A 27,357-nucleotide genomic window follows, 5' to 3' on the forward strand; every position below is an offset into this window, starting at 1 on the left:
TGTTGTTGGAGTGCCAGTAGGAGGCACCCATTCCTTTGGTCTATAAAAACATTATTCCAATGCCCCAGGGCAGTGATTGGGAAGATTGCCCTGTGTAGGGTGCAGTCTTTCGGATGGGACGTTAAACGGATGTCCTGACTCTCTGTGGTCACTAAAGATCCCATGGTAAGAGTAGGGTGTTAACCCCGGTGTCCTGGCAAAATTTGCAATCTGGCACTCGTACCATCACGGTCACCTAATCATCCCCAGCTTACAATTGGCTCAATCATCCCCTTCCTCTTTCCTGTCCCTATTCTCCAGGTCGTTACTGTAAATGAGAATGTGTTCAGTCAACTTACCTCGTAAAATAAAACATAAATAAATGCAGAGCACTCAAGTGCTTGTCAAATTGTGAATGAGACAAAAATTAAGTGTGTACAGCCTGCGCAAAAAAAACAAAGCAGAGCTCATGCCTTTCAAATAATTTGTCAAATCATCATTAGTCGCATCATGCAGCCTTAAAATGTATTCAAAATCAAAACATCTCGCCCAACGTTTGTAGAACAACTAAAGTTACATTAATAACTCTAAATTAAGGATATAGGAACACTTATTTCTTTGTTAACCTGCTCAACACATAACAGCCTCATGTGCACACAAAGCTGAATAAAATATAAATATTTTTCAATTGTATTCTTCATACTATAAAATAATTCCAAGGAATTCTAAGCAAATCTTGTTTGCTAAATGAACTAGTGCAGCCCACAGCCATAAGGCACAGCCACCCCAGGACCTAACATAAGGACAACTGAGAGTATGTTATTCTATTCTGAAAGACTACATTTTCTTTATATAATTTTAGACCCCTCTAAAAAAAAAAAAGATTTATTGTGAATGTGTAGGCTATATTACATGGATTTATTAGACGTTTTAAAATGTAGATTATACAAAGGTCTGCATCAGTGGCTTGTGTGGAAACCAGGAGATGCTAAATGTGTTTATGTTAATTAATGGTCAATTACCGTGAGACCGTCAGTTACAGTGGGGCAAAAAAGTATTTAGTCAGCCACCAATTGTGCAAGTTCTCCCACTTAAAAAGATGAGAGGCCTGTAAATTTTCATCATAGGTACACTTCAACTATGACAGACAAAATGAGAAAATAAAATCCAGAAAATCACATTGTAGGATTTTTAATGAATTTGTGTCAGCCACAATTGGTGGCTGACTAAATACTTTTTTGCCCCACTCTATTTGCTTGACAATCACTGGCCGACAAAATTTTGTGACCGCCACAGATACAGGAAAAACAATATATATATTTTTACATTTATTAAAAATGACAAGTGTTGATGTCTCCAGATGTTTCTGGTTTTGAGGCTTGGGCATCTGGTGACTGCAGTTCATCTGTATAATCCCCTGCAAGGAGAGAAATGAATCAATAATATCATAATGCTCTATTCATTTCACTAAATATATACATACAATGCATTCGGTATACAAAGTATTCAAACCCCTTGACTTTTGCCACATATTGTTACGTTACAGCCCTATTCTAAAATTGATTTAATTGTTTTTTCCCTTGTCAATCTACACACAATACCCCATAATGACAAAGCAAAAACAGGGTTGTAGAAAAATGTACATAGGTATTCAGACCCTTTACTCAATTCTTCGTTAACGCACCTTTGGCAGCAATTACAGCCTTGAATCTTCTTGGGTATGACGCTACAAGCTTGGCACACCTGTATTTGGGGAGTTTCTTCCATTCTTCTATGCAGATCCTCTCAAGCTCGGTCTGGTTGGATGGGGGGCTTCACTGCACAGCTATTTTCAGATCTCTCCAGAGATAATTGATCGGGTCCGGTCTCACTCAAGGACATTCAGAGACTTGTCCCGAAGCCACTCCTGCGTTGTCTTGGCTGTGTGCGTAGGGTCGTTGTCCTTTTGGAAGGTGAACCTTCGCCCCCAGTCGGAGGTCCTGAGCACTCTGAAGCAGGTTTGCAATAAGGATCTCTGTACTTTGCTCCGTTCATCTTTCCCTTGATTCTGACTAGTCTCCCAGTCCCTGCCACTGAAAAACATCCCCACAGCATGATGCTGCCACCACCATGCTTCACTGTAGGGATGGTGCCAGGTTTCTTCCAGACATGGGGCTTGACATTCAGGCTAAAGAGTTCAATCTTGGTTTCATCAGACCAGAGAATCTTGTTTCTCATGGTCAGAGTCATTTAGGTGCCTTTTGGGAAACTCCAAGAGGGCTGTCATGTGCCTTTTACTAAGGAGTGGCTTCCATCTGCCACTCTACCATAAAGGCCTGATTGGTGGAGTGCTGCAGAGATGGTTGTCCTTCTGGAAGGTTCTCCCATCTCCACAGAGGAACTCTGGAGCTCTGTCAGAGTGACTATCGGGGTCTTGGTCTCCTCCCTGACCAAGGCCCTTCTCTCCCGATTGCTCAGTTTGGCTGGGCGGCCAGCTCTAGGAAGAGTCTTGGTGGTTCCAAACTTCTTCTATTTAAGATTGATGCAGGGCCCTGTGTTCTTGGGAACCTTCAATGCTGCAGAATGTTTTGGGTATCCTTCCCCAGATCTGTTCCTTGACAGAATCCTCTCGGAGTGCTACGGACAATTCCTTCGACCTCGTGGCTTGGTTTTTGTTTTAACATGCGCTGTCAACTGTGGGATCCTATACAGACAGGTGTGTGCCTTTTCAAATCATGTCCAATCAATTGAATTTACCACAGGTCGACTCCAATCAAGTTGTAGAACCATTTCAAGGATGATCAATGGAAACAGGATGCACCTCAGCTCAATTTCAAGTCTCATAAAAGGTCTGAATACTTATTTAAATGAGGTATTTCTGTTATGAATTGTTTATACATTTGCAAAAAAAATCTATAAGCCTATTTTTGCTTTGTCATTATGGGGTATTGTGTGTAGATAAATGATGAAACATTTTTATTTAACAATTTTAGAATAAGGCTGTAACGTAACAAAATGTGGTAAAATACAAGCGGTCTGAATACCTTCCAAATGCACTGTATATTTACATTTACATTTACATTTAAGTCATTTAGCAGACGCTCTTATCCAGAGCATATTCCTGTTTGATATGAATTTATATAATAATATTGGACATGTATTCCTTTATCACATGCCACTATTTGTTTTGTATCCAATGCATTTAGCTTACATTTGGATGAAGCAGCCTAATCGAGTTAGATTGCATCATATCACCTTTCAATATTAGTTATCAACGAATATAAAACCATGTTAATTTGAACATCGGTATCATTTAATAATATGCACGGTTGTGAAAGTTGTATGAATGAATCATAATGCAGGCCTACTCATTAGAAAAAAACAGCAGCTCAAATGCAATATTGGCTTCACAGTGAAACACTACTGTCTATTAATCATTCTGAAAACAGTCAATAAAATAGCTTATTTAGCTATTTAAAAAAAGAAAATGTAACCTGCATGATATCATGCATGCAAGCTTACCTGTCATGTTCACAACCATGGACCAGCAGACCAATCAATATGCAAGAGAAGGACCCTATACCGTAACCTAATTATTCTGGTTTGTGTCAACTTCCTTGATTAAAAGGTACTGAGGAGATCGATTCTGCTACTTGTTTAGTTATTATTCATGTCAGAAGAACACTTTTTGTTTCCAGGTCATAATATGGGGGCAGACGAAGAACCCTTTTGGAACCCTTTTTCTTAAAGTGGCTACAAATGTCTAGCAGGTGGAATGTGAATCCGTTATCACCTAATGCTGCCTTCAAATCCTGTCCCAAATGCCAGTAACCTACAGAAAAAGTGCTACCTACTAATGTAGGTGCCTTTGGAGGCAGGTAGACAGCAAGCAGATGTCTTTGGATTGGTTAAATAATAAAGATTCCCCAGCACTGTGCGTGAAGTCATGATGCTTGGAGCGAAGCATGCGGCTCAGACCACAATGCTATGTCAGTTTACAATGCTTTATCAAGCCATGAGAATTGATGATACTTGATGGTATGAGGTCTGTTGGTTTGCAGAGCCTTCACCAAACCATAGCCCCCTAGGCACGGTACTACATTCTATAACCTACAAACTGATTTGAAATATTCAATATTCATTCAAATCTTCCTGCTCCAGGATTATTTTCCTCCTACGAAGAAATGGGTCATATTAAAAGCCGACATCTGTAAGGACCTAATAATTTCCCTGATGCCAGGGAAGTCAAAGAGTTGACTCATCGCACAGCCAGGGTTGTGATGGGACTGCACTGTCAGATTAGATATGGTGAGCCGTGTATTCATAAAATAATGCTAAACTTCCTCTACAGATGTAGGATCTTAATTTGATCACTGTTGCAGGAGAAACTTGTAGTGTATTTGAGGTTAAAAAAGGGCTTGGGAAGTTTGTAATTTCTACTTAGAAATGTTAGACTTGATTTTCCCTTACGAAAAATCTATCAACCCGTACAAAATTGTCCATGAATTATAATCAGATGTTTTAAAAAAAAATATGTACATCCAACCCATCACGTGCACGACAGAAGCACGTATCAAACAAAAAAGGAATATCTGCATTTCTGGTATGCGCATGGTTATTTAAAATAATATAACATTTCATTAGATTTTAATCACAAACAAAAAAGATCAATCTTAGACTTCAAAGGCTTGCGAGTTGTAACGGGTTTTAAATGGATTTCCATCAGCATTACAACCATAAAAATTATAGAATCTATTAGACCAGAACTGTCGCTTGAAGGTTGACAACACATGCCTTCCTCACTGTGTATCAAAATGTAATTATACCTCACTGAAGGCCAAACTTAATAGGATTCTGGAAGCGGAATACGTTCGTTATCATTCAATTATACTTCAACACTCCATTACAACACTTTTCATTTCAGCCTGTTGCAACGTTGGTGAATGCAATTACAATCTGTTGCAAGTCAAAGCACTTTATAACTGCTGTGACATGTTCTATCAAGAAAAACTGTCTCCACAGATCACTGGAGCTGGTTAAATTAGTTGAACTTACAATTCAATGCTAATTCCCTTCTTATTCATGTATTTACAACCAACTGAAACCTAATGCGTGTAGTACAACCAAGAGAGACCAATCTATGTAGTATATTGCAAGTGAGACTGTCCACAACTGTACATGTTTCTACAGTCCATGTCCATGATAACTTGCCAGTAAACATAAACCTGTCTCAGTTTACACAGTATGTGCAAATCAATATTAATGTGAAAATGCATAGCCTATTGCTCTCTGAAAGGATTGACACCAGTCCTGAAATATCTGCCATATAAACTTTAATCGTGCTTCCAAAATAACTGCTCTGAACCATCCAGTACATTACAGAATGGAAGACACACTGACTTACAGTCCACATTGAAATGGCAGAAGAGAAGGCTGAGGAAATGGACTTCTAATGCAGGATGATGTGGAGCTGACTGAACGGTCTATAGCTACTAGGCCTCTGACTGCAGTGTGACACCAGATGATGATGAGGAAGATGAGGAAATGGACTTCTAATGCAGGATGATGTGAGGCTGACTGAACAGTCTATAGCTACTAGGCTTGACTGCAGTGTGACACCAGATGATGATGAGGAAGATGAGGAAGAGGCCACATGTAAACTTGTTAGACAGTTAGCTGCTGCCAAAACAGAGTAAGTACACAATAGTCAAACCCTAACTCCAAGACGTCCTACCCCATGATACAGAATAGCAAAGATATTCTGAGGCTTGAGGTACAAAATGAAGAGTCTTGTTATAACAGAAAATAATAGAGCACCCACCCATATGCAGAGCTCGTCTCCTGTGATTGGCACAGTCAATCACAGGAGACAGCAAAACCCTCATCTTCCACACCCGTTCTGCACCTCACACTGCTCAATTCAGCTGTTGCGTTCGTTGCCTTTCTTTACTGCTTCATTTTGGGAGCATCCATTTTCCCGCGGTTATCATTAACATCCCCACATGGCTCTACAGCTGTGTGTTCTGACAGAGCCTGAGAGGCTTGGAAACAGCACACATCACCTCAAAGCTGTCAGACTCTGTGGTTTTAACATTGCCATAGTGTATGGTGGTTATATACTGGTGTTGGCTAAGGAGCCATGCATGCCAATGTGTCATAGTCATTCAATTACATAGATTTGATGCTTCTCGCCATTGGAATACCGGGTATAACTTACTTCCTATGTAATGAATTCACTAGTGTGAATCAAAAGACACAACCTATAGATCATCCGTAGTATATCATTCAGAGTGATTATGCACCGTCAAAAGCCTTTAGTTACGGAAGGGATAATCAACAAGAGGCTATGCATTCTATGGAAAATAATGAATGACGTGGAAGGTGTTTTCCATGACGCGCTAGCAAAAGCAGCTGAAACAGAGAACATGTAAGAATGAATTATAGCCATTGAATTCTACCGTGCAAATATACAATGCTCTACTTAATGCCCTCGAAGACGGTGTTTGGAGGATATATTGGCATGTTTTGCCAGACCTCGACTTCGTCTCGGGTCTAACAACACCCGTGCCAATATATCCTCCTAACACCCGCTTCTCAGGCATTATCACTTTTATCCAGCAGATTACCTACATATTCAAATAATGATTGACATATTTTTAAAAAAAATGTTATTTTGATGAATTTATTCATAGTATGTCATCTTTCCACAAGCTATAGTCCCAAAACAAATCTAGAGTTGCTACCCAAGCCGTCTGGTCGTTCGTTCCATCGGTTCGGTTGCTAGAGACACGACCCAGTCGCGACCCAGTCGTTCGTTCTAAAAGTTCCATTGCCATACTGGCTGGCAACGTTCTTATCCCTTGCTTGCTAGCTAGCTAACTACGGCGAACTTGCAGCCAGAATAACAGCAAGTCGCTGCAATTGCATAAGCGGTTTTCTAGTGACATTAATTTGGATACATCCATAATGTGACGCGATTTCACCTGGCATTGAAAACTTGCTCACTCATCAGGACACTGTTGTTCAGAGGAGCTAGCCAACAACACAGCTAACACAATCACCTCAAACTGAAGCTGGAAAGACTGCAAACTTGCTGCACTTCATTTTGGTTTACCTTTTTTTTCAATTGACATTTCTTTGTATATATCCATAAAATTGATGCCAGCTGATTCATGATTTCGACTGGCTGAGAAACGCTGCCTGCCTGTCTCATCCCGACACGTTCATTACTATATGTTGAATATTGAAACAATGTTGCAAAATGTCAGAAACAGCAAAGTTTATACAAATCTCCGCTGTTGAAAACTAAATGTTAGACTTAAAGAAGTGTGAAATAATGTCTAGATGTTTTTTATAGTGGTGATCAAGTTTATAAACTGCTTGGCTGGGCTGATGAGACAGTAGATTGCGCAGTCAGATGGAACAGAGTAAATAGGCATTTTAACATCATAGATGTAGCCGGCTGGAATGCGCTTGTTAAGGCAAATAATGCACACTCTAGAATGCCCATTAAGCCAATCAGAAATGAGTATTCATGCGATAAAGTACTATACATCATCCTTACCCCACATGGGGCAAGAGTCAAATCAGATGTTATTGGGTTAAGGAAGAAGATAGAAATCAGATATGTTGGTGATGTTCAACCTCATCCTCTATACATCTGTGTGAAGAGTTCATTCAGTTCATCCAGAGTTTCTGTTTGCAACAAGTTGATCCACAAACAAATGTATCACCCGATACTCCAAGACAGATTTGAAACATGATCTACTTTAAACATAGAATTTAAAAAATCTAAATTCAAAAAGCCCTCACATTCTCTCTAAAAGACTTATTCTATTCACCCACAAGTCTCAAGATAACATTATTTTCCTCAGTGCATACTTGACATGGAATGCTTAGCTCTCGGCGGCAGGTATCCTAGCAGTTTAGAGCTTTGAGCCAGTAAATAAAAGGAATCCCCGAGCAAGTTGGAAAAATCTGCCATTCTGCCCTTGAACAAGTCAGTTAACCCCCAACAACAACTCCTCTCTGGGCGCCGATGAACATTCCGGTTGAATGCATTCAATTGTGCAACTGACTAGGTTATCCACTTTTCCTTTCCTCACAATTTGCTCTATGCATTAGTAGAAACCAAAACGTCACTGAGAAAAAAAATATTATTTTACACTTAACATATTTAACAAATCAGAAATTAAATGATCCAGCAGCACATGCCCATCAAGAGCGTCTGAAATAATGTCTGTCCCTTGCGGTCCTGTTGCTCTTACAGAAACGTGGCAGTCAGCAATAAGAGTCCCCGATAGACAGACAATGTCCCAGGCAGCATCACAGTATGTATACTAACAAGGCCATGCTTACCTTTCTGGAGGAGCTGGTGGTGTCTATCCTCAGCTGGCCAGTGGCTATGAGAACAGACATGGTGACTGTGGAGCGTTGTGTCTTTTCACTCTCACGCAGTCTCACGACGTCTGGCTTCAAAGTCCCAGACACACCTTCTCCTCTGAAGTTAGGGTGAAGGCAGGGGTGTTGGGGAGGCGCTTCAGGGGGGAGAGTGTGGCCTGGGGGTCCACCAGCCTGGCTAGAATGATTCTCCAAGCGGAGAGAATGAATCACACACTCTCACACAAGCACACACACACACACACCAGTGTCGCTCCTACAAGGAGGGGTGGAATTCCTCTGCACAGACTCTCGGTCACTCCAATCTGTGCCCCTATAAGCCACCCCCTTACTCTAAGGACTTTCCCAGAAGAGTGGGGGAGAGGTTCAATGGAATGAGGAAACTAACACACACATGCTCACAAACACAAGTTGATATGCAATAACGCCGATTACCCATCAGTCGGAATAGTGCATGGCATGCATTTGTTTGGATGTGTGAGCCCTGCGTGGACATGCAGGCATGCACATACTGCACATGCACCCAGTTGAGTGAGTGTGTACGTTACCAAGAAATTGATTCATTTAGTCAGCTCCCCGGTTAGACTGTATTTAAGCACAAGTCATATTTATTCTTCCCCCCTCCCCTACTCCAATCCACCCAACCTAAAAGGACAGAAGCCTGGCATCATACAACATCGTTGGTTTATTCACATAGTAGTTTGTGTATTGAATCCATCCTGGGGCTGAGACTGAATAACCAATTTACCCTCCAAACCCAAAGACAATCTGCATGCTGCACTATAGGAGTTACGCAGGGAGGAGATACGGAGGGTGAATGAAATGGGAATGGCTTTTGGGAGATTAGGATTCATTAAAATACGTCTTCAATGAAAGAGAAAGCCAAACAGTGCTGCTGCCTGCTTCTCAAACTAATCTAATTTACGCAGTAGAATGTGACCAAGAGAGAGAGAAGAAACAATACTTAGCACAGAGAGCAGGTATAGCATGGCATGAATAACTGATTCATTAAAAAGTGTGTGTTTATGCCCAAGACCACTTAATCGTAGTCATATATCCACACTAAATATCTTCCATGCAGTCAGAACTTGACAATTATTGTTATTGATATTTGCTGCGCTGTGCTTTGCATATCAGATCAGACGTTGCTGGGTTGTGAACATTCAGGACACGTGAAAATCAAATGTCTACAAATGGATACTGTGTTGTCATCAGAGCTAGCTTTCCAGTTACACCTGTGTCTTTCAGCTTCCGTTTTATGGAGCTTGGGTCCTAATCCAAATACACAACATTCATTCAAACCATCATAAAAAATTGCCTTGCCAAATAGTCAGTGAAACGACAAATGAAAAGGAAGAGAAGCTCAAGTTCTTATTTCATGGATGAGAGTTTTATTTTGTCCCAAGAGAAGCTGTAACTGGTTTGGGGTTTCACTGCCTCTCATAAATACTGATAAATCATCTAAAAAGTTATTTTCCACTGCATTTTGATGTGTTTAAATAGGCAGTTCCCTGCCAAAGGTTATCGCTCCTGTGCTGCCAATCAGGCCCAAACCGCCTGTCTTTCAGTTACATACTGACAAGCTCATTTTTTAAACAAGCTTCTGGGGAATGCAATTATTGATAAAACAGTGAGGTGGTCAAAAGCTGATAATGAGAGGCAATTCTCACAGAACTCAAGACAAGGATAGAAGAATCAGAACACAGAGCATGAAATGGTGGAATCTCTCACGCTAGTGCTAAACAATGCTATTACAGCAACATTTGATCTAAAGAGAAAATGTTGTTCTCAGCAACCTGATTTCCTACTCTGACATTTCTCCTGGGCCCTTTAAACTCACTCCTAATTGGGCCCCTCCTAAATTCCTTTATGTCAGATTTACAGCTGTGAAATACCTCTGATCACAAACACAGTATAGTAAGTCATTGTAATTGCAATGAAAAAAAGGTCACTGCTGTTATTGCAGCAGTTATTGCAATGAAGCGGAGAGGTTTTATTCTCACACTGACAGATGGTAAGTGTTTCTTTGAAATTTGTAATTTAGACACAAACACAATATGCTATAATTTCCCCTCGCTTTTCCCACTTCCCATCTGTCATGTTTTTGCTGATCTTGCAAATCTCTCTGCGCCTCCACTCAACACTTTAGCGTCTAAGCTAACACATGCAATTGTTTTAACATGGTCATGCCAAGGATCATTTAGCTATTTGATTTTGAATTTTAATGTACAAAACATTTTTTTTAATGAAATATTGAATTTGGCATTACTTCTATTAACCCATAGAAACACAATGAATAACAGATTCACTATATTGAACAAGAGAAATTCAAAAGGAAGTTTTTTCTGAAGTGTCTGTCCTATATCTGAGATATAAGGAAAAAGGAAACTATATATTTTTTGGGGGTGGGGGACATGTATTTAACCCCTTATTTTAGACACTAAACTATCTCCATATATACTTCCATAAATTTGTTAAAACTGGTACTGCTGACCTTCAGACAAGTCTTGTGTGGGTTGTGGGCATCCTAGAACAAAAAAACTGTGTGTGTGTGTGAGTGAGAGACTCACCTTTCTAGATTAGTGTGTAGCCCAAACTGTTCGGATGCTACAGACAGAAGAAGTTGGCAGAAGAGGCTGTACCAAATTCAGACGAGTCCCGTGACGCTTGTGGGGGTCAGAGCAAAAACTGAGAACTAGGGTTTTCCCCCCCAACAAAAAAAAATCTAACTTGCTCAACCGAGAGTCGTCCTGTTCTTTCGACCAATCGATTGGTTGAAATGTTTAAACATATTTTTACATATAGACAGACACATAAAATCTACATACAGTATGCACTGAGCTTGTCTGATGCTTTAAGCACACTGTTTGATTAAATAATTAAGACACACAAATGACACAAGAAAGAGCCCAATGGTCACACTGTGTTAAAATAAATTTATACCCAGTGCCTGTGTGACTGGCGCACGTTGTCTCGCTCTCCTCTCTACTGCAGCGAAAAGGCACCACAACACAGCAAATGTTTATTACGCTGGTCGTGCTGAAGCCGCAACATCAATGCAGCCATTTAGTTACTCGTTTTTGACTGAAAAGTTCTGTTACCGAAATCCATAATTTGTTTAGGAAAAACATTCCCTATTCCCTCAACCCTTGCTCTTACGTGAAACATGTAAGCGACCAATAGAGCCTGACCTATTAGTCTAACATAATCACATCAATAAATTGTTAATAAGAATCTCCGAGAACAGTAACACGTGACAGAAAAATTGATACGATGGACGTGAAAAAGAAACTGGAAACGGGAGTTGCTGGTTGCTCAGGAGGGAAACAAGAAGTCAGAACTGTGGAAGACATTTTTTTATTTTGTATTTATTTTACTAGGCAAGTCAGTTAAGAACAAATTCTTATTTTCAATGACAGCCTAACTGCCTGTTCAGGGGCAGAACGACAGATTTGTACCTTGTCAGCTCGGGGATTTGAACTTGCAACCTTCCGGTTACTAGTCCAACGCTCTAACCACTAGGCTACCCTGCTACCCTGCGGAAACTACTGGAGATCAAGAAAAAGGATGGTTATGGAGCAAGCGTTGCGTGAGTATCGTGTGCCTGACAGTTAGATTGCAATATTATACTTTATTCTGACCATTTGGAACAGACTAAATAAACAACACTAAATAAATAACTACCAGAGAGTCTGTTCTAATGAAAGAAATATGATATATAAAGCCTTTATTACAGCAGACTAAAAACAGTTTATTTACTGTTTTGGCTAATTATTCAAAGCTCCCTTTGTTATTTAATTTAAAAAATAAAATGCTTGATTGCATTTCAAAGTATGAATGTCTTGTATGCTGTGTGATGGCATGAATTGAATGAATGAATGAATGAATGAATGATTGATTGACAGAGTAGCCTATATATTGAAATATAGGCCAAAGTAAGTTACAGTATTAAGACTAAGCAAGACGCGCACTTGGGCCTACAACTCGATGGTGGTAATACAAGGCTACTATACAAAGCATACTAATGATAACGACATTACATATTAAGATGAGGATCATAATAATAATAGTGATAACAATAGATCAAGAGCGCGCCATGTTTCTCATCAAGAGAAGATGATGGCGTCGACAGACACGGCAGCTCTCATTCCAGCTCCTAAGCAACTTTGCAGTATTTTGTGTTATTTCTTACATTATTAGCCCAGAACGTTTTTTGTGTTATTACATACAGCCAGAAATAACTTTTGGATATCAGAGCGGCAGTAACTCACCAGCATTACAACTTTCCCGAATTGGATCCTTTGTTCGTACCCCCCAGGGCAATTGAACTTAACCCAGAGGCTGCCTTAAGACGCCGCCGGCGGAGAAGAGATATTCAAAGTGCACTTCTAGTCTAACTCAGGAGGCAGGCACAACATCCACCGCTTCTGAGTATATTACTCGCTAATGTTCATTCTCTGGACAATAAAGTAGATGAGCTCAGGGCGAGAATATGCTTCCAGAGAGAAATCAGGGATGGTAACATACTTTGTTTTACAGAATCATGGCTCTCTTGGGATATACTGTCCCCATCCATACAGCTAGCTGGGTTCTCAGTTCATCGCGCAGACAGGAATAAAGAACTCTCCAGTAAGAAGAAAGGCAGGGGTAGGGGTGTATGTTTCATAAATAACTATTCATGGTGTGATAGTGGTAACATACAGAAACTCAAGTCCTTTTGTTCACTCAACCTAGAATACCTCACAATCAAATGCCGACCGTATTACCTCCCGAGAGAATTCTCTTCGGTTAGTCACTGCCGTGTGTATTCCCCCTCTAGCCGATACCACAACAGCCCTCAAGGAACTACACTGGACTTTATGCAAACTGGAAACCGCATATCCTGAGGCCGCATTTATTGTAACTGGGGATTTTAACACAGCAAATTTGAGGAAAACACTACCGAAGTTCTATCAACACATTGACTGTGGTACTCAACATTACATCACTGCTACTTTTTGAGATGCCTACAAGGCCATTCCCTGCCCTCCCTTTGGCAAATCAGATCATGAATCGATTTTGCTCCTCCCTTCCTAAAAGGCAGAAACTCAAAAAGGAAGTACCCATGCTAAGGTCTATTCAAAGCTGGTCTGACCAATCAGAATCCATGGTTAAACATTGTTTTGATCACGTGGACTGGGATATGTTCTGGGTAGCCTCAAAGAATAACATTGATGTTTACATGGACATGGTGAGTGAGTTTATAAGGAAGTGTATAGTGGATGTTGTTCCCACAGTGTCTATTAAAACCTACCCAAACCAGAAATTGTGAATAGATGGCAGCATTCGCGCAAAACTGAAAGATCGAACCACCGCATTTAACCATGGCAAGGTGACAGGGAATATGGTTGAATACAAACAGTGCAATTATTCCCTCCGTAAGGCAATCAAACAGGCAAAACATCAGTACAGAGACAAAGTGGAGTCACAATTCAACGGCTCAGACACGAGACGTATGTGGCAGGGTCTATAGACAATCATGGATTACAAAGGAAAAAACAGCCACGTCGCGGACACCAATGTCATGCTCTCAGACAAGCTAAACACCTTTTTCAACTGTTTAGAGGATAACACAGTGCTAACCGACTCGGTCCGCTCCCAAGGACTTTGGGCTTTCGTTCTCCGTGGCCGACGTGAGTAAGACATTTAAGTGTGTTAACCCTCGCAAGGCTGCCGGCCCAGACGGCATCACTAGTCGCGTCCTCAGAGCATGTGCAGACCAGCTGACTGGTGTGTTTACGGGCATATTCAAGCTCTCCCTATCCCAGTCTACTCACTTCTGTCATCATGAAGTACTTTGAGAGGCTAGTTAAGGATCATGTCACCTCCACCTTACCTGACACCCTAGACACACTCCAATTTGCTTACCGCCCAAATAGGTCCACAGATGATGCAATCGCCATCGCACTGCCCTAACACATCTGGACAAGAGGAAACCCTATGTAAGAATGCTGTTCATCGACTACAGCTCAGCATTTAACACCATAGTACCCTCCAAACTCGTCATTAAGCTCGAGACCCTGGGTCTCGACCCACACCCTGTACAACTGGGTCCTGGACTTTTTGACGGGATGCCCCCAGGTGGTGAGGGTAGGAAACAACATCTCCACCCTGCGGATCCTCAACACTGGGTCCCCACAAGGGTGTGTTCTCAACCCTCTCCTGTACTCCCTGTTCACCCATGACTGCGTGGCCATGCACGCCTCCAACTCAATCATCAAGTTTGCAGACGACACTACCGTGGTAGGCTAGATTACCAACAACGACGAGACGGCCTACAGGGAGGAGGTGAGAGCCCTCGGGAGTGTGGTGTCAGGAAAATAACCTCACACTCAAAGTCAACAAAACAAAGGAGATGATTGTGGACTTCAGGAAACAGCAGAGGGAGCACCCCCTATCAACGGGACAGTAGTGGAGAAGGTGGAGAGTTTTTTAAGTTCCTAGGCGTACACATCACAGACAAACTGAAATGGTCCACCCACACAGACAGCGTGGTGAAGAAGGTGCAACAACGCCTCTTCAACCTCAGGAGGCTGAAGAAATGTGGCTTGTCACCAAAAACACTCAAACTTTTACAGATACACAATCGAGAGCATCCTGTCCGGCTTTATCACTGCCTGGTACGGCAACTGCTCCGCCCACAACCATAAGGCTCTCCAGAGGGTAGTGAGGTCTGCAGAACGCATCACCGGGGGCAAACTACCTGCCCTCCAGGACACCTACACCACCAGATGTCACAGGAAGGCCAAAAATATATTTTCATTTGTTTAACACTTTTTTGGTCACTACATGATTCCATTTGTGTTATTTCATAGTTTTGGATGTCTTCACTATTATTCTACAATGTACAAAATAGTGAAAATTTTGAAAAACCCTTGAATGAGTAGGTGTGTATAAAACTATTGACTGGTACTGTATATGAATGATTTATAAAGCCAGGCACATTAAACAGTTAGGCTATGGATTTTTGACCTAATTAAGTTAGGGTTTCCTCTCTCCTCACTTTTCTTAGACAGTTAGGTTAAGGCAAAGGGCAGATTCCTCGTCTCTGCTGCTGCTCACTCTGCCACATTTTTCTCAATCCCAATATGATGGTAAACTTTGCTATTATGCACATAGCATCATAGGGAAAGGCGGCAATCCTACGGCGTACTAAAGATGTTTCAGATCCTCGGACAGTGACCGTATCCAATGCGGGAGAAAGCACATTTGTTATAAAATAAAATTCGATTTATTAGAGTTGCACCATTATTTTTTACATAATATAAACATATACAATTTCTTAGAGTGATGGGCTGTACCATCCCCATGGCCTCTGCAATGGATTAGTCCACCGAGACAGGCGCGAATCAGATAGGTGTCTTGTGCACCATGAATAAAATGAATAAATTGCAACTGCTCGACTAAAGAAATCTCGGTCGACCACCAGCCTATCGACCAAATAATCGACCAGTCTACTAAATGGGGTCTGCCCTACGGAGAACGCGATCATGTTCGTAAGAATCTCATCTTTGCACATCTGAGACGCAGGCCATGAAAATAAACAGATCTAAAAAAAAGAAATAAAAAAGAGCTGAAACAGACTGATGTTGTATTATTACGTTAATTAGATGTCCACATGGCCATAGAAATTGTAGGAGAAGGTTTAAGAAGCTAAATTAGCATTTGAATAATGGGAGACGATGCCCGGAGCATAGAACGATAAATACTTAGGGACAGTATTAACTTAAGAACCCCACCGCGTTGCTAATGCTAGTGGATTCACCTCACGCCTCTAATGAGGGATGGACAGAAAGAAGCAGTGAGAGGCTAGCTCTGCTCATTACAGAAAAGCAGCGTTGTGCCAGGGAAATAGTAATGAAGTCATCATTAAAAAGGTACAAGAAATGTACATTTTGGGTGTAACCCACTATCTCAAACTGAGGTTAGGTGGTCATCTGCCCAGGTAATGGCTTTAATCAATTAATAAATAAAAAATTATCCTAAGATCCTTTCTGGTAAACACTAAACATGTACTGTATAGGAGCTGTAACAAAAGACACTTATTATCCCGTATTGCAGTTTTCCCTCCATTTTCCAGCATCTCATTAATGTTTTACATATTAATCACCGCTATAAAACAGGCACACTCTAGGATGCCAGCTTGGGCCAAGGCTTGTGTGAAATATGAATATACTAATGAAGAAAACAGAGGAAAGAATGGAGAAAGAGGATATCCAGAGAGAAAATGTGTGTGTGTCTCAGACCTCATTGCATCCCCCTCGTGAGAAAGACCTGGCCCTGTACTCGACCTTGAGTCAAACAATTGGCTCTGTTCCCGACTATTTTCCATCCAGAGGCCAGCAACACATCCTTAACCTTCACCTGAATATTTCCCTGAGAATATGAAGGAATTATGCCTCTGTATGCTCCTCAGTTAGGGCCAGTCTCATGAGAGCTGGGAAATGGCCACTCTTGCTAAGATATTGATAGTAGGACAGGCTATTATTTATAGCAATAACCATACTGCAAATAACTTACTGTCTTAGATGTACAGCACATGACAATAAAAATATTGACAACAACATTGTTTGTTACAAATCAAGCAGGATTACTATGACATGTTATTTTACAAGCAACAGTGTGAATGTCATAAGACAAGAGGTTCCCTATGGGCCAGAGAAGAGGTGATTATGACCAGGATGTGGGAATGGGAACTGCATTAAGCACTTTAGGGTGGCCCTACTGGCCCAGGCCACAAAACCTGGACAGCTTTCATAAATATGGTCCATGGCTAGAGAGGAAGCCATCCATGTAGCGCCGCCAATCCTCAGTGCAGCACTTGTAAATGACAGACATTGAATGTTGTGGTCCTCTTTGGAATATTTTTAAGGAGACCACAATGCTCTCATGTGAATTCATTATTTTTAACAATGCCTCATTGGCTCCTGATATGAAAATGTGCAACATTGTGTGTGTGTGTATTGTACACAGTTTATATGGGCTATTACTTAGCTGTGGGTAAGCAGTAAGATGTTTTCAGTCTGGCTGTTCAAAGTCATTCAAGTTCAGTTGATGAATACAGAAACCTATTACAAAGGCTTTTTACCAGCTAACTCTCAGAGGACCACATATTCTGTCTGCATACAAATGAATGTGAGTGAGTCTGTGGCTCCAAATTGCACTCTTAAAAATCACAATGGAATCTTTCATTTACACCAAAAAACTGTCAAAAAGCTGTGAGAAAGGTTAACTAAAACTTTGGCATAAAAAGGGCCTTGCCCTTCTTTTTTTTTTTTTTAGAAGAGCTACAACTACAGTATATATCTGACAGGGATCCACACTGAGGGAGGCTATGAAATATTCCCTGCTCCATTGGCAAAGGGGCAAATTCATTTCAGTTATTCTATCGAGGCAGCCTGTGCCTGAATAGACTTAAATGATGACGTCTAACCTTTCCAGCAGATTCATTTGATGAGGTAGGCCTGTTAAGGGAGGGGCCCATCAGGCATTAATATAACAAATGCTGATGATTCAGCAGGTCCTTTGTGTGAGAGTTACTGCCAGTTTGAGGCATGGGCCAATTGAAAGACAAAGTACAGAAGAAAACTGTAGTTTGTCTGACATAAAAACAAGGGAACCTGAGAGTGTGCTCTGGGAGTTAAGAAACACTGAAAACGTGCCACAATTAACATGAGCATTGTGCTCCCTGAAGAAAGGTCAGAGAAGAGCTGCAGTTCCAACAGGTAAGAGCCTTCCATTAACAATCCTAATGGAAGTTCAAAAATCCTGATACAACTTCACATTTTGCAAGCGTTTGTAAAATGTCAACAGTCAATGTCAACTGTCATACTGAAATACACGGAGCAATGTTCCATTAACAATTTGCTCGGGTCATAAAGTAAGTACACGCACTAAATGCCTATTCATCCATGGATCCATCCAACTTTAATAGGTGATTGGCTGAGGAAGAAGGGTATGAAAATGAGTAAAATTACTAAAATAGCAGTAACTGACAAATGCCTTGCTTTTTTTGTACCAGTCTCATAGGACAGAGAATGAGTTACTTCAGATAGTTCCTCTTCCATATGATTGACATACCTGTGTTGTAATCTCAGTCACTGTCATGGCTGCAATGACTCACATCAAAAGAGGGAGAGAGAGAAAGGGAGGTGAGGGGGGAGACAGAGAGGAAGAACGCGAGAGAGGACCAACCAACAGAAGCTTGTCTTTATGTCACTTTATGTCACACTTTTTTTACCTCTACAAATCAATGTATAAACTCCATTTTACTTTGACTGTCATTGGTAAAGCTGTATCCTTTCATTATACATCCCAGGCAATTTTCATTAAATGGTGAAAGTGAGCGCTCACAGCTGGCTTATAACAGCAGGGACTTAATGAACCTTATTGAAGAGAAATCGGCATTAACTCTGAAATGACAAAGACTATTCTCAGAGGAGACAGACTGTCTTGGATACCCACAACCACACTTATTAATTTATTTTCTATCCAAATTAGTCTTGAGATTATGCTATAATTATTTATCCTAACTTCTATCTGTGACTATGTAGAATAATACACTGGGTGTCTTTATAAAGTTAAGAAAGAGTTACGTTTCTCTAAACTAAAAATGTGCTACTCTGTGTATCATGTTTGCCATCCTACAGAAAAAGAAGTTACTAAATAGATGTAATCTACCGGTGCCTCTCAATGAACAGATTATACAACGTGAGAAAGTAGTCTAAAGGCTGAAAATGAAAAAGATAACAATGAGCATGTAGTGAAAACACCTGTCAACAACCAGAACGGGTTAGAGGTGACAGTTAACACCAGAGGTCAGTACCATATCCCTCCAGCAGAGGGCAATCTCACTAGCATTATTGGAACCTATGCCATGCCATTGCTGCTATACCATTTGAATGATAATTGTCATCACGTCACTTTGACTCATTATGTTGGTTGTGATATTGATGCATTAGTGAATTAATTGAAATCATGAATTAAGACCACAGAACAGATAGAATACTAGTATTATTGCCAGTGTATCACCATAGTGGTTGATCAATTACAACACAAATGTGCCAAACCAAGGTAATGACCAACGTAAAGATAGAGGTGGAAGTAATACTACTTTTCACAGTAATACTTCTTTCATTAGTTGAACTGACAAGGCTGCATGCAGTGATCTTCCTAATCTGGCTGCATGCATGTACAGTACGTTTCTGTCATAAAACTGTCAAAACATAATCTGAAAACATTTGTTGGGAGGCCATTTAAAAAAATATATGTATTTCACCTTTACTTAACCAGGTAGGCGAGTTGAGAACAAGTTCTCATTTTTAACTGGACCTGGCCAAGATAAAAAAAAGCAGTGTGACACAAATAACAACACAGAGTTACACATGGAATAAACAAACATACAGTCAATAACACAATAGAAAAATAATCAATATACAGTGTTTGCAAATGAGGTAGGATAAGGGATTTAAGACAATAAATAGGCCGTAGTGGCGAAGTAATTACAATTTAGCAATTAAACACTGGAGTGATAGATTTGCAGAAGATGAGTGTGCAAGTAGAGATACTGGGGTGCAAAGGAGCAAAATAAATAAATAATATAAATGACAGTATGGGGATGAGGTAGTTGGATAGCCCATCTGAAAATAGCCTATGTACAGGTGCAGTGATCTGTGAGCTGCTCTGACAGCTGATGCTTAAAGTAAGTGAGAGAGATATGAGTCTCCAGCTTCAGTGATTTTTGCAATTCGTTCCAGTCATTGGCAGCAGAGAACTGGAAGGAAAGGCGGCCAAAGGAGGAATAGGCTTTGGGGGTGACCAGTGAAATATACCTGCTGGGGTGCGTGCTACGGGTGGGTTCTGCTATGGTGACCAGTGAGCTGAGATAAGATGAGGCTTTACCTAGCAAAGACGTATAGAGGACCTGGAGCCAGTGGGTTTGGAAACGAATATGAAGCGAGGGCCAGCCAACGAGAGCATACAGGTCACAGTGGTGGGTAGCATATGGGGCTTTGGTGACAAAACGTATGGCATTGTGATAGACTGCATCCAATTTGCTGAGTAGAGTGTTGGAGGCTATTTTGTAAATGACATCACCGAAGTCAAGGATCGGTAGGATAGTCAGTTTTACGATGGTATATTTGGCAGCATGAGTGAAGGACGCTTTGATGCGAAATAGGAAGCCAATTCTAGATTTATTTTTGGTTTGGAGATGGTTAATGTGAGTCTGAAAGGAGAGTTTACAGTCTAACCAGACACCTAGGTATTTGTAATCGTCCACATATTCTAAAAGTCAGAACCGTCCAGAGTAGTGATGCTGGACGGGCGGGCAGGTGTGGGCAGCGATCGGTTGACGAGCATGCATTTAGTTTTACTTGCATTTAAGAGCAGTTGGAGGCAATGGAAGGAGAGTTGTATGGCATTGAAGCTCGTCCGGAGGTTAGTTAACACAGTGTCCAAAGAAGGGCCAGTAGTATACAGAATGGTGTCGTCTGCGTAGAGGTGGATCAGAGAATCCCCAGCAGCAAGAGCGACATCTTTGATGTACACAGAGAAAAGAGTCGGCCTGAGAATTGAACCCTGTGGCATTCCCATAGAGACTGCCAGAGGTCCGGACAACAGGTCCTCTGATTTGACACACTGAACTCTGTCTGATAAGTAGTTGGTGAACCAAGCGAGACAGTCATTTGAGAAAAAAAGGCTGTTGAGTCTGCCGATAAGAATGTGGTGATTGACAGAGTTGAAAGCCTTGGCCAGGTCGATGAATACAGCTGCATAGTATTGTCTTTTATCGATGGCGGTTATGATATTGTTTAGTACATTGAGCGTGGCTGAGGTGCACCCATGACCAGCTCAGAAACCAGATTGCATAGCAGAGAAGGTACGGTGGGATTCGAAATAGCCAGTGATCTATTTGTTAACTTGGCTTTCGAAGACCTTAGAAAGGCAGGGTAGGATAGATATACTGTAACAGTTTGGGTCTAGAGTGTCTCCCCCTTTAAAGAGGGGGGTGACCGCGGCAGCTTTCCAATCTTTGGGGATCTCAGACAATATGAAAGAGAGGTTGAACAGGCTAGTAATAGGGGTTGCAACAATTGCGGCAGATAATTTTAGAAAGAGAGGGTCCAGATTGCAATGCCCTCTAGAGGTAGACAAATCAAATTTTATTGGTCACACACACACACGGTTAGCAGATGTTAATGCGAGTGTAGCGAAATGCTTGTGCTTCTCTTGCTGGCAGTGCAGTAATATCTAACAATTCCCCAACAACTACCTAATACACACAAATCTAAAGGAATGAATGAGAATATGTACATATAAATATATAGATGAGCGGCAGAGATGGTCTAAAATACAGTATATACACATATGATATGAGTAATGTAAGATATGTAAACATTATTAAAGTGGCATTATTTAAAGTGGCATTATTTAAAGTGACTAGTGATCCATTTATTAAGTGGCCAGTGACTTTGGTCTCAATGTAGGAAGCAGCCTTTCTGAGTTAGTGATTGCTGTTTAGCAGTCTGATGGCATTGAGATAGAAGCTGTTTTTCAGTCTCCCGGTCCCAGTTTTGATGCACCTGTACTGACCTCGCCTTCTGGATGGTAGCGGTGTGAACAGGCCTCTGGAGAGCCTTGCGGTTGAGGGCAATGCAGTTGCCGTTCCAGGCGGTGATACAGCCCGACAGGATGCTCTCGATTGTGAATCTGTAAAAATTTGTCAGGGTTTTGAGTGACAAGACAAATTTCTTCAGTCTCCTGAGGTTGAAGAAGCACCTTCACCACACTGTCTGTGTGGGTGGATCATTTCAGTTTGTCTGTGATGTGTACACCGAAGAACGTAACTTTCCACCTTCTCCACTGCTGTCCCTTCGATGTGGATGGGGGGTGCTTCCTCTACTGTTTCCTGAAGTCTACGATCATCTCCTTCGTTTTGTTGACGTTGAGTGAGAGGTTGTTTTCCTGATACCACACGCCGAGTGCCGCCACCTCCTCCCTGTAGGCGGTCTCGTCGTCGTTGGTAATCAAGCCCACTACTGTTGTGTGGTCTGCAAACTTGATGATTGAGTTGGAGGAGTGCATGGCCACGCAGTTGTGGGGGAACAGGGAGTACAGGAGGGGGCTGAGCACGCACTCTTGTGGGGCCCCAGTGTTGAGGGTCAGCGAAGATGTTGTTTCCTACTTTCACCACCTGGGGGGGGGGCGGCCCATCAGAAAGTCCAGTACCCAATTGCACAAGGCGGGGTTGAGACCCAGGGCCTCCAGCTTGATGATGAGCTTGGAGGGTACTATGGTGTTGAATGCTGAGCTGTAGTCAATGAACAGCATTCTTACATAGGTATTCCTCTTGTACAGATGGGATAGGGCATTGTCCAGTGTGATAGCGATTGCATTGTCTGTGGACCTGTATGCAAACTGAAGTGGGTCTAGAATGGCCGGTAAGGTGGAGGTGATATGATCCTTGACTAGTCTCTCAAAGCACTTCATGATGACAGAAGTGAGTGCTACAGGCGGTAGTCATTTAGTTCAATTATCGTTGCCTTCTTGGGTACAGGAACAATGGTGGCCATCTTGAAGCATGTGGGGACAGCAGACTGGGATAGGGAGCGATTGAATATGTCCGTAAACACACCAGCCAGCTGGTCTGCGCATGCTCTGAGGATGCGGCTAGGGATCCCGTCTGGGCCAGTAGCCTTGCGAGGGTTAACACTTTTAAATGTTTTACTCACGTCAGCAAGGAGAATGGGAGGGGGGTGCACTCCTTGTTTGCGGGCTGCGGCGGTGGCACTGTATTATCCTCAAAGCAGGCAAAGATGGTGTTTAGTTTGTCTGGAGGCACGACGTCGGTGTCCGTGGTGTGGCTGGTTCTTTTTGTAGTCCCGTGATTTCCTGTAGACCCTGCCGCATACGTCTTGTGTCTGAGCCATTGAATTGCGACTCCACTTTGTCCCTGTACCGGCATTTCGCTTGTTTAATTGCCTTTCGGAAGGAATTACTACACTGTTTATATTCAGCCATATTCCCAGACCTCTTCCATGGTAGAATGCGGTGGTCCGTGCTTTCAGTTCTGTGCGAATGCTGCCACCCATCCACGGTTTCTGGTTAGGGTAGGTTTTAATAGTCTCAGTGGGTATAACATCTACAATGCACTTCCATATAAACTCACTCACCGAGTCAGTAGATAGATCGATGTTGTTCTCTGAGGCTGACCGGAACATATCTCAGTCCACGTGATCAAAACAATCATGAAGCGTGGATTCCAATTGGTCAGACCAGCATTGAATGGTTCTAGTCACTGGTACATCCAGCAAGATGGCGTCGTTGTCAGATATGCCGAAGGGAGGGCGGGGAAGGCCTTTGTATGCATCGCGGAAGTAATGCATACAAAGTAACATGTATTGTATGTTGAATATTTAATTTTTGCACAGTTTGTCCAGACTATGAGATTAATCAAAATGATGTACTCCAATCTCAATTAATGTGTTTTATTGATATTTCTCCCAGGAAATGAACTGCCCAACAGTTTCCCAAATAAATGTGGGCAGTAGCATTATCTCTTGGGAAACAAAGCAAAGCTTTCACCTCTGTTTTCAGCAAGAGGACAGACTGTATGATCCTCTGGGGATATCTTCAGAAAATGACCTTAATTGATCCATATTGTGCACTTGTTCACTACTGCATTGGATTGGTGTAGGAATGTGCTAGAGGGAATTTCCTTTCAAATCCATGAAGGGAAGTGAACAAGTACACAGAAAGGAGAAGGAACAGATTATTGAGACGCAACCATAGTAAATCAAAAGACTACAGTTCAGGTGCAGTACAGATCTGCACAAGCGATGCCATGCCACAAAACACAAGGACCAATGATACCTGTATTATGGAAACTGATATTACCCCTTCAAATCGTTTTAAGTGGGGATTAAATGGCAATATTTGTATGTTTCTCATAGATACAGATACATTTTCCCCCATAAACTTTATGTTCAAATCATCCTAAAGTTTCTAAAATGTATTGCGTAGCTCAATAATTTGGATATTGGGGATATAATTTTGTGGATATTGAAAAAAAAAAAAGCATTTGGAGACAGTGCCAAGTAAACAAAAGCAAAGCATTGATTTCTGTCTTACGTTGTCCATAGATTGCTTACAGGGTAAGTAAATCAAGATGTCATTTAGTGGTAATTTGGGTTAACTATCCCAACACTAGGCAGTTCAGTCACCTCATGATCCAGCAATTACACACCAGCACCTTGGACAGCTACCAGTCAGCTGTTCAGTGAGATTAGCTTTAGTGTTTCTAAAATTTGAGTAATGTAGCAGATGGGGATCTGTGAAACTCACTCCTCAGCCTGAAGTGTCTCCACTTGCGCTGCCATGTTGGCGTGAGTGGGTAAGACACTTTAGGAGGGCGGTCACGTGTGTTTGTGAGGCAGAGTTTGGGTTCGAGCCGAATCAAGGGGAAGCTGCACTCGCTAAGGGACAGATCGAAATGTACTGGCTGGTCCAACTCAAGATGTCATTAAAAAAATGCACTCCCCAACATTACAAATATTTTCACATGACCTTCTCCTTGTACTGTAAAATAAATGGAATATCCTCCCCCCTCATCGAATTAACTCAAAATAATGTTTTCAACCAAAAATAACTGTAGCAACACTGTGTTTATAAAACATGGATATCGACTTCAGCATGCTTTTGTGGCACAGTTGATGCCACGCGCTGCTACGGTCCAGAAGGTTGAGGGTTTTCCGACCACCACAGATGAGCTCACTCTCTCTGCCTGTTTCATTACACCACAATCAGTCAGCTGCAGACAATGATCAACTAAGGGGAATCAGATTTTCAACATTTTGATGCCATATTTTTAATTGTATAAAATATATGCAATTAATTTCCCACCAACAGGTTTCTGTGCCACCTCACCACACAACCAATAAAAAAAGCATATCGACCTCGGGCACTACCATGGTTTGCATTTTCAACTACCCTCCCCTGTGCCCAATAAAAATAACACAACCATCCCCAAAGCAAAAAAGTTTGACTCTCCTATTTTGGACAACCCCTCCCCCCAGTGAATGTTGATCTGTCTAAGCAAGCAGCGTGATGTCCTTTAAACTAAGAGCAATTAACCTGGTTATTTTATTTATTAGCTATATTAAATAACAGAGGAAAAGTTGGGGCCTGTATTCCCTGGGCTCACTGCTGAAAACCAGGGGTGCAACTTTCACTGGGGACAGGACATGTCATCCCCCCACATTCTGAAATTTCATTTTTAAGTCCCCCCCAGCTGTATCATTGGAATGTGATACAAAACGAGGCCAGGGGTGTGCTTTATCCAACTGTATCCAACTGTATAAAAACAAGAATTATGTTCCCCCCAATTCTAAAACCTAAGTTGTATGCCGGGAAAGGCTAACAAGAACAATGCCATCCCCTGGGTAGCATAATGGGCTTCACTTGACATCAAAGAACTGCCAATCAACCACTAATGGACTTGGTGGTGTACGGTTTGTTCCAGTTGGCATCTCTTTAGCGCTGGAATACAACACAAGGCTCGCCATTGTTTGTTTGTTTTCAGGGGGGGGGGGGGGTTGCAGTCACCACTTTCTGGCACAATAAAATAAAACAAAACAGCCATAATGGGCACGGCTGCGCGGGCATCGGTCTGATCGGACCGATGTTAAATTGTTGAATTGAAAAACTGTGAATGAAAACAACACCTGAACAGACTAACAGGGGTCTCCTTGTCTCGAATCATATTTTTCGGTGTGGGCGAGCTGCCAGACTGCCACCGTGTCGCCCAATGGGGCGAAAACTGATTTTAATTTACAGCAGCAACAGCGAATCTTTCTTGGGCGCACATAGTGTGGAAAGTAGACTATTCAGCACAACTAAAAGGAATTGGGAACATATAATTGATATGAACCTACTCCTTGATGTCTAAATAGATGGTATGTTTTAATCAAATACAAAACAGTGGCACCTGGTAAGGCTTCTCTGTACCTTTTGTATACGAAAAGGAGAAGACCTTTGAGGTGGATGAATTTCACGCACTCATTTTACGCAAAGGTTTGATAGCATTGCCTACCTTCTCTCCCTTAGTGGAGCCCCTTCTGTAGTTGCCTGCACCTGCTGAGGAGTTCATGTTCTTTCGATTGGTAGGCTACCTGAAAAACAGAGCTATATGCAGAGCTATACAGCTGTTTCGTTCATAAACTACGTTCATCTCAACATGGCCACTCGAAAATTAAAACACACAGCGCGAGTAGAAAAGTGTGCACGAAGCAAACTAACCAGAATCAGTTGTCGCGCCAAATTTAGCAGAATCAATCGTTCCCTCGAATGTCCTCTTCAGTGTGGTATCATTAAGTTATGTTAATCAAACGTGTAGTAGGCCTAGTTATTTATTGTGTTAGAGTAAATAAAAATATTCTTAACTTTGTAGTCCACGTTTCACAAACTGCTCATTCAGTACCATTCATTCCAAGTCCACACTGGTCTTTGGAGCTCGAGCCTTCGAAGCCAGTGATCTCCGGGAAAAAAAGCGCACGTGTCTCCAAAGGCTGCGTGTGAATCACTTGCAAAGTGTGTTTGTTTTTCCAGAATGGTTATTGCAAGGCTTTTTTTTTTAAGTGTTGCTCCACCACTGCAGCTAAAAGGTACGGCTCCTCCACTCTCAGGAAGCTACACAGGTAAACATGTCAACGAGTTTGTTTAGTGTTGCCTCAAGCACACTCATGGAATGGCGCAATACATACTGCAAAATACTTATGTCTATCTAGACTGAGCAAAAATATAAACTCGACATACAACAATTTCAACAATTTTACTGAGTTACAGTTCATATAAGGAAATCAGTCAATTGAAATTAATGAATTAGGGCCAAATCAATGGATTTCACATGACTGGGAATATAGATATGCATCTGTTGGTCACAGATACCTTATAAAAGGTAGG

The 27,357-nt window shown here is 41.6% G+C and overlaps 1 protein-coding gene across 1 annotated transcript in view; it reads right to left on the reverse strand.

Annotated features, from left to right (window-relative positions):
- LOC115114489 (dipeptidyl aminopeptidase-like protein 6) overlaps window positions 1-26,906 on the reverse strand; it is a 182,433-nt gene extending 155,527 nt beyond the window's left edge. Inside the window, exon 1 of the mRNA XM_065013449.1 lies at window positions 26,489-26,906. Coding sequence (XP_064869521.1) covers window positions 26,489-26,545 — 57 coding nt within the window. The 5' untranslated portion in view covers window positions 26,546-26,906. The remainder of the gene's footprint in view (window positions 1-26,488) is intronic.
- Window positions 26,907-27,357: the final 451 nt, after the last annotated feature.

Source organism: Oncorhynchus nerka, linkage group LG9b, assembly GCF_034236695.1.
Source record: "Oncorhynchus nerka isolate Pitt River linkage group LG9b, Oner_Uvic_2.0, whole genome shotgun sequence".
Taxonomy (NCBI): domain Eukaryota; kingdom Metazoa; phylum Chordata; class Actinopteri; order Salmoniformes; family Salmonidae; genus Oncorhynchus; species Oncorhynchus nerka.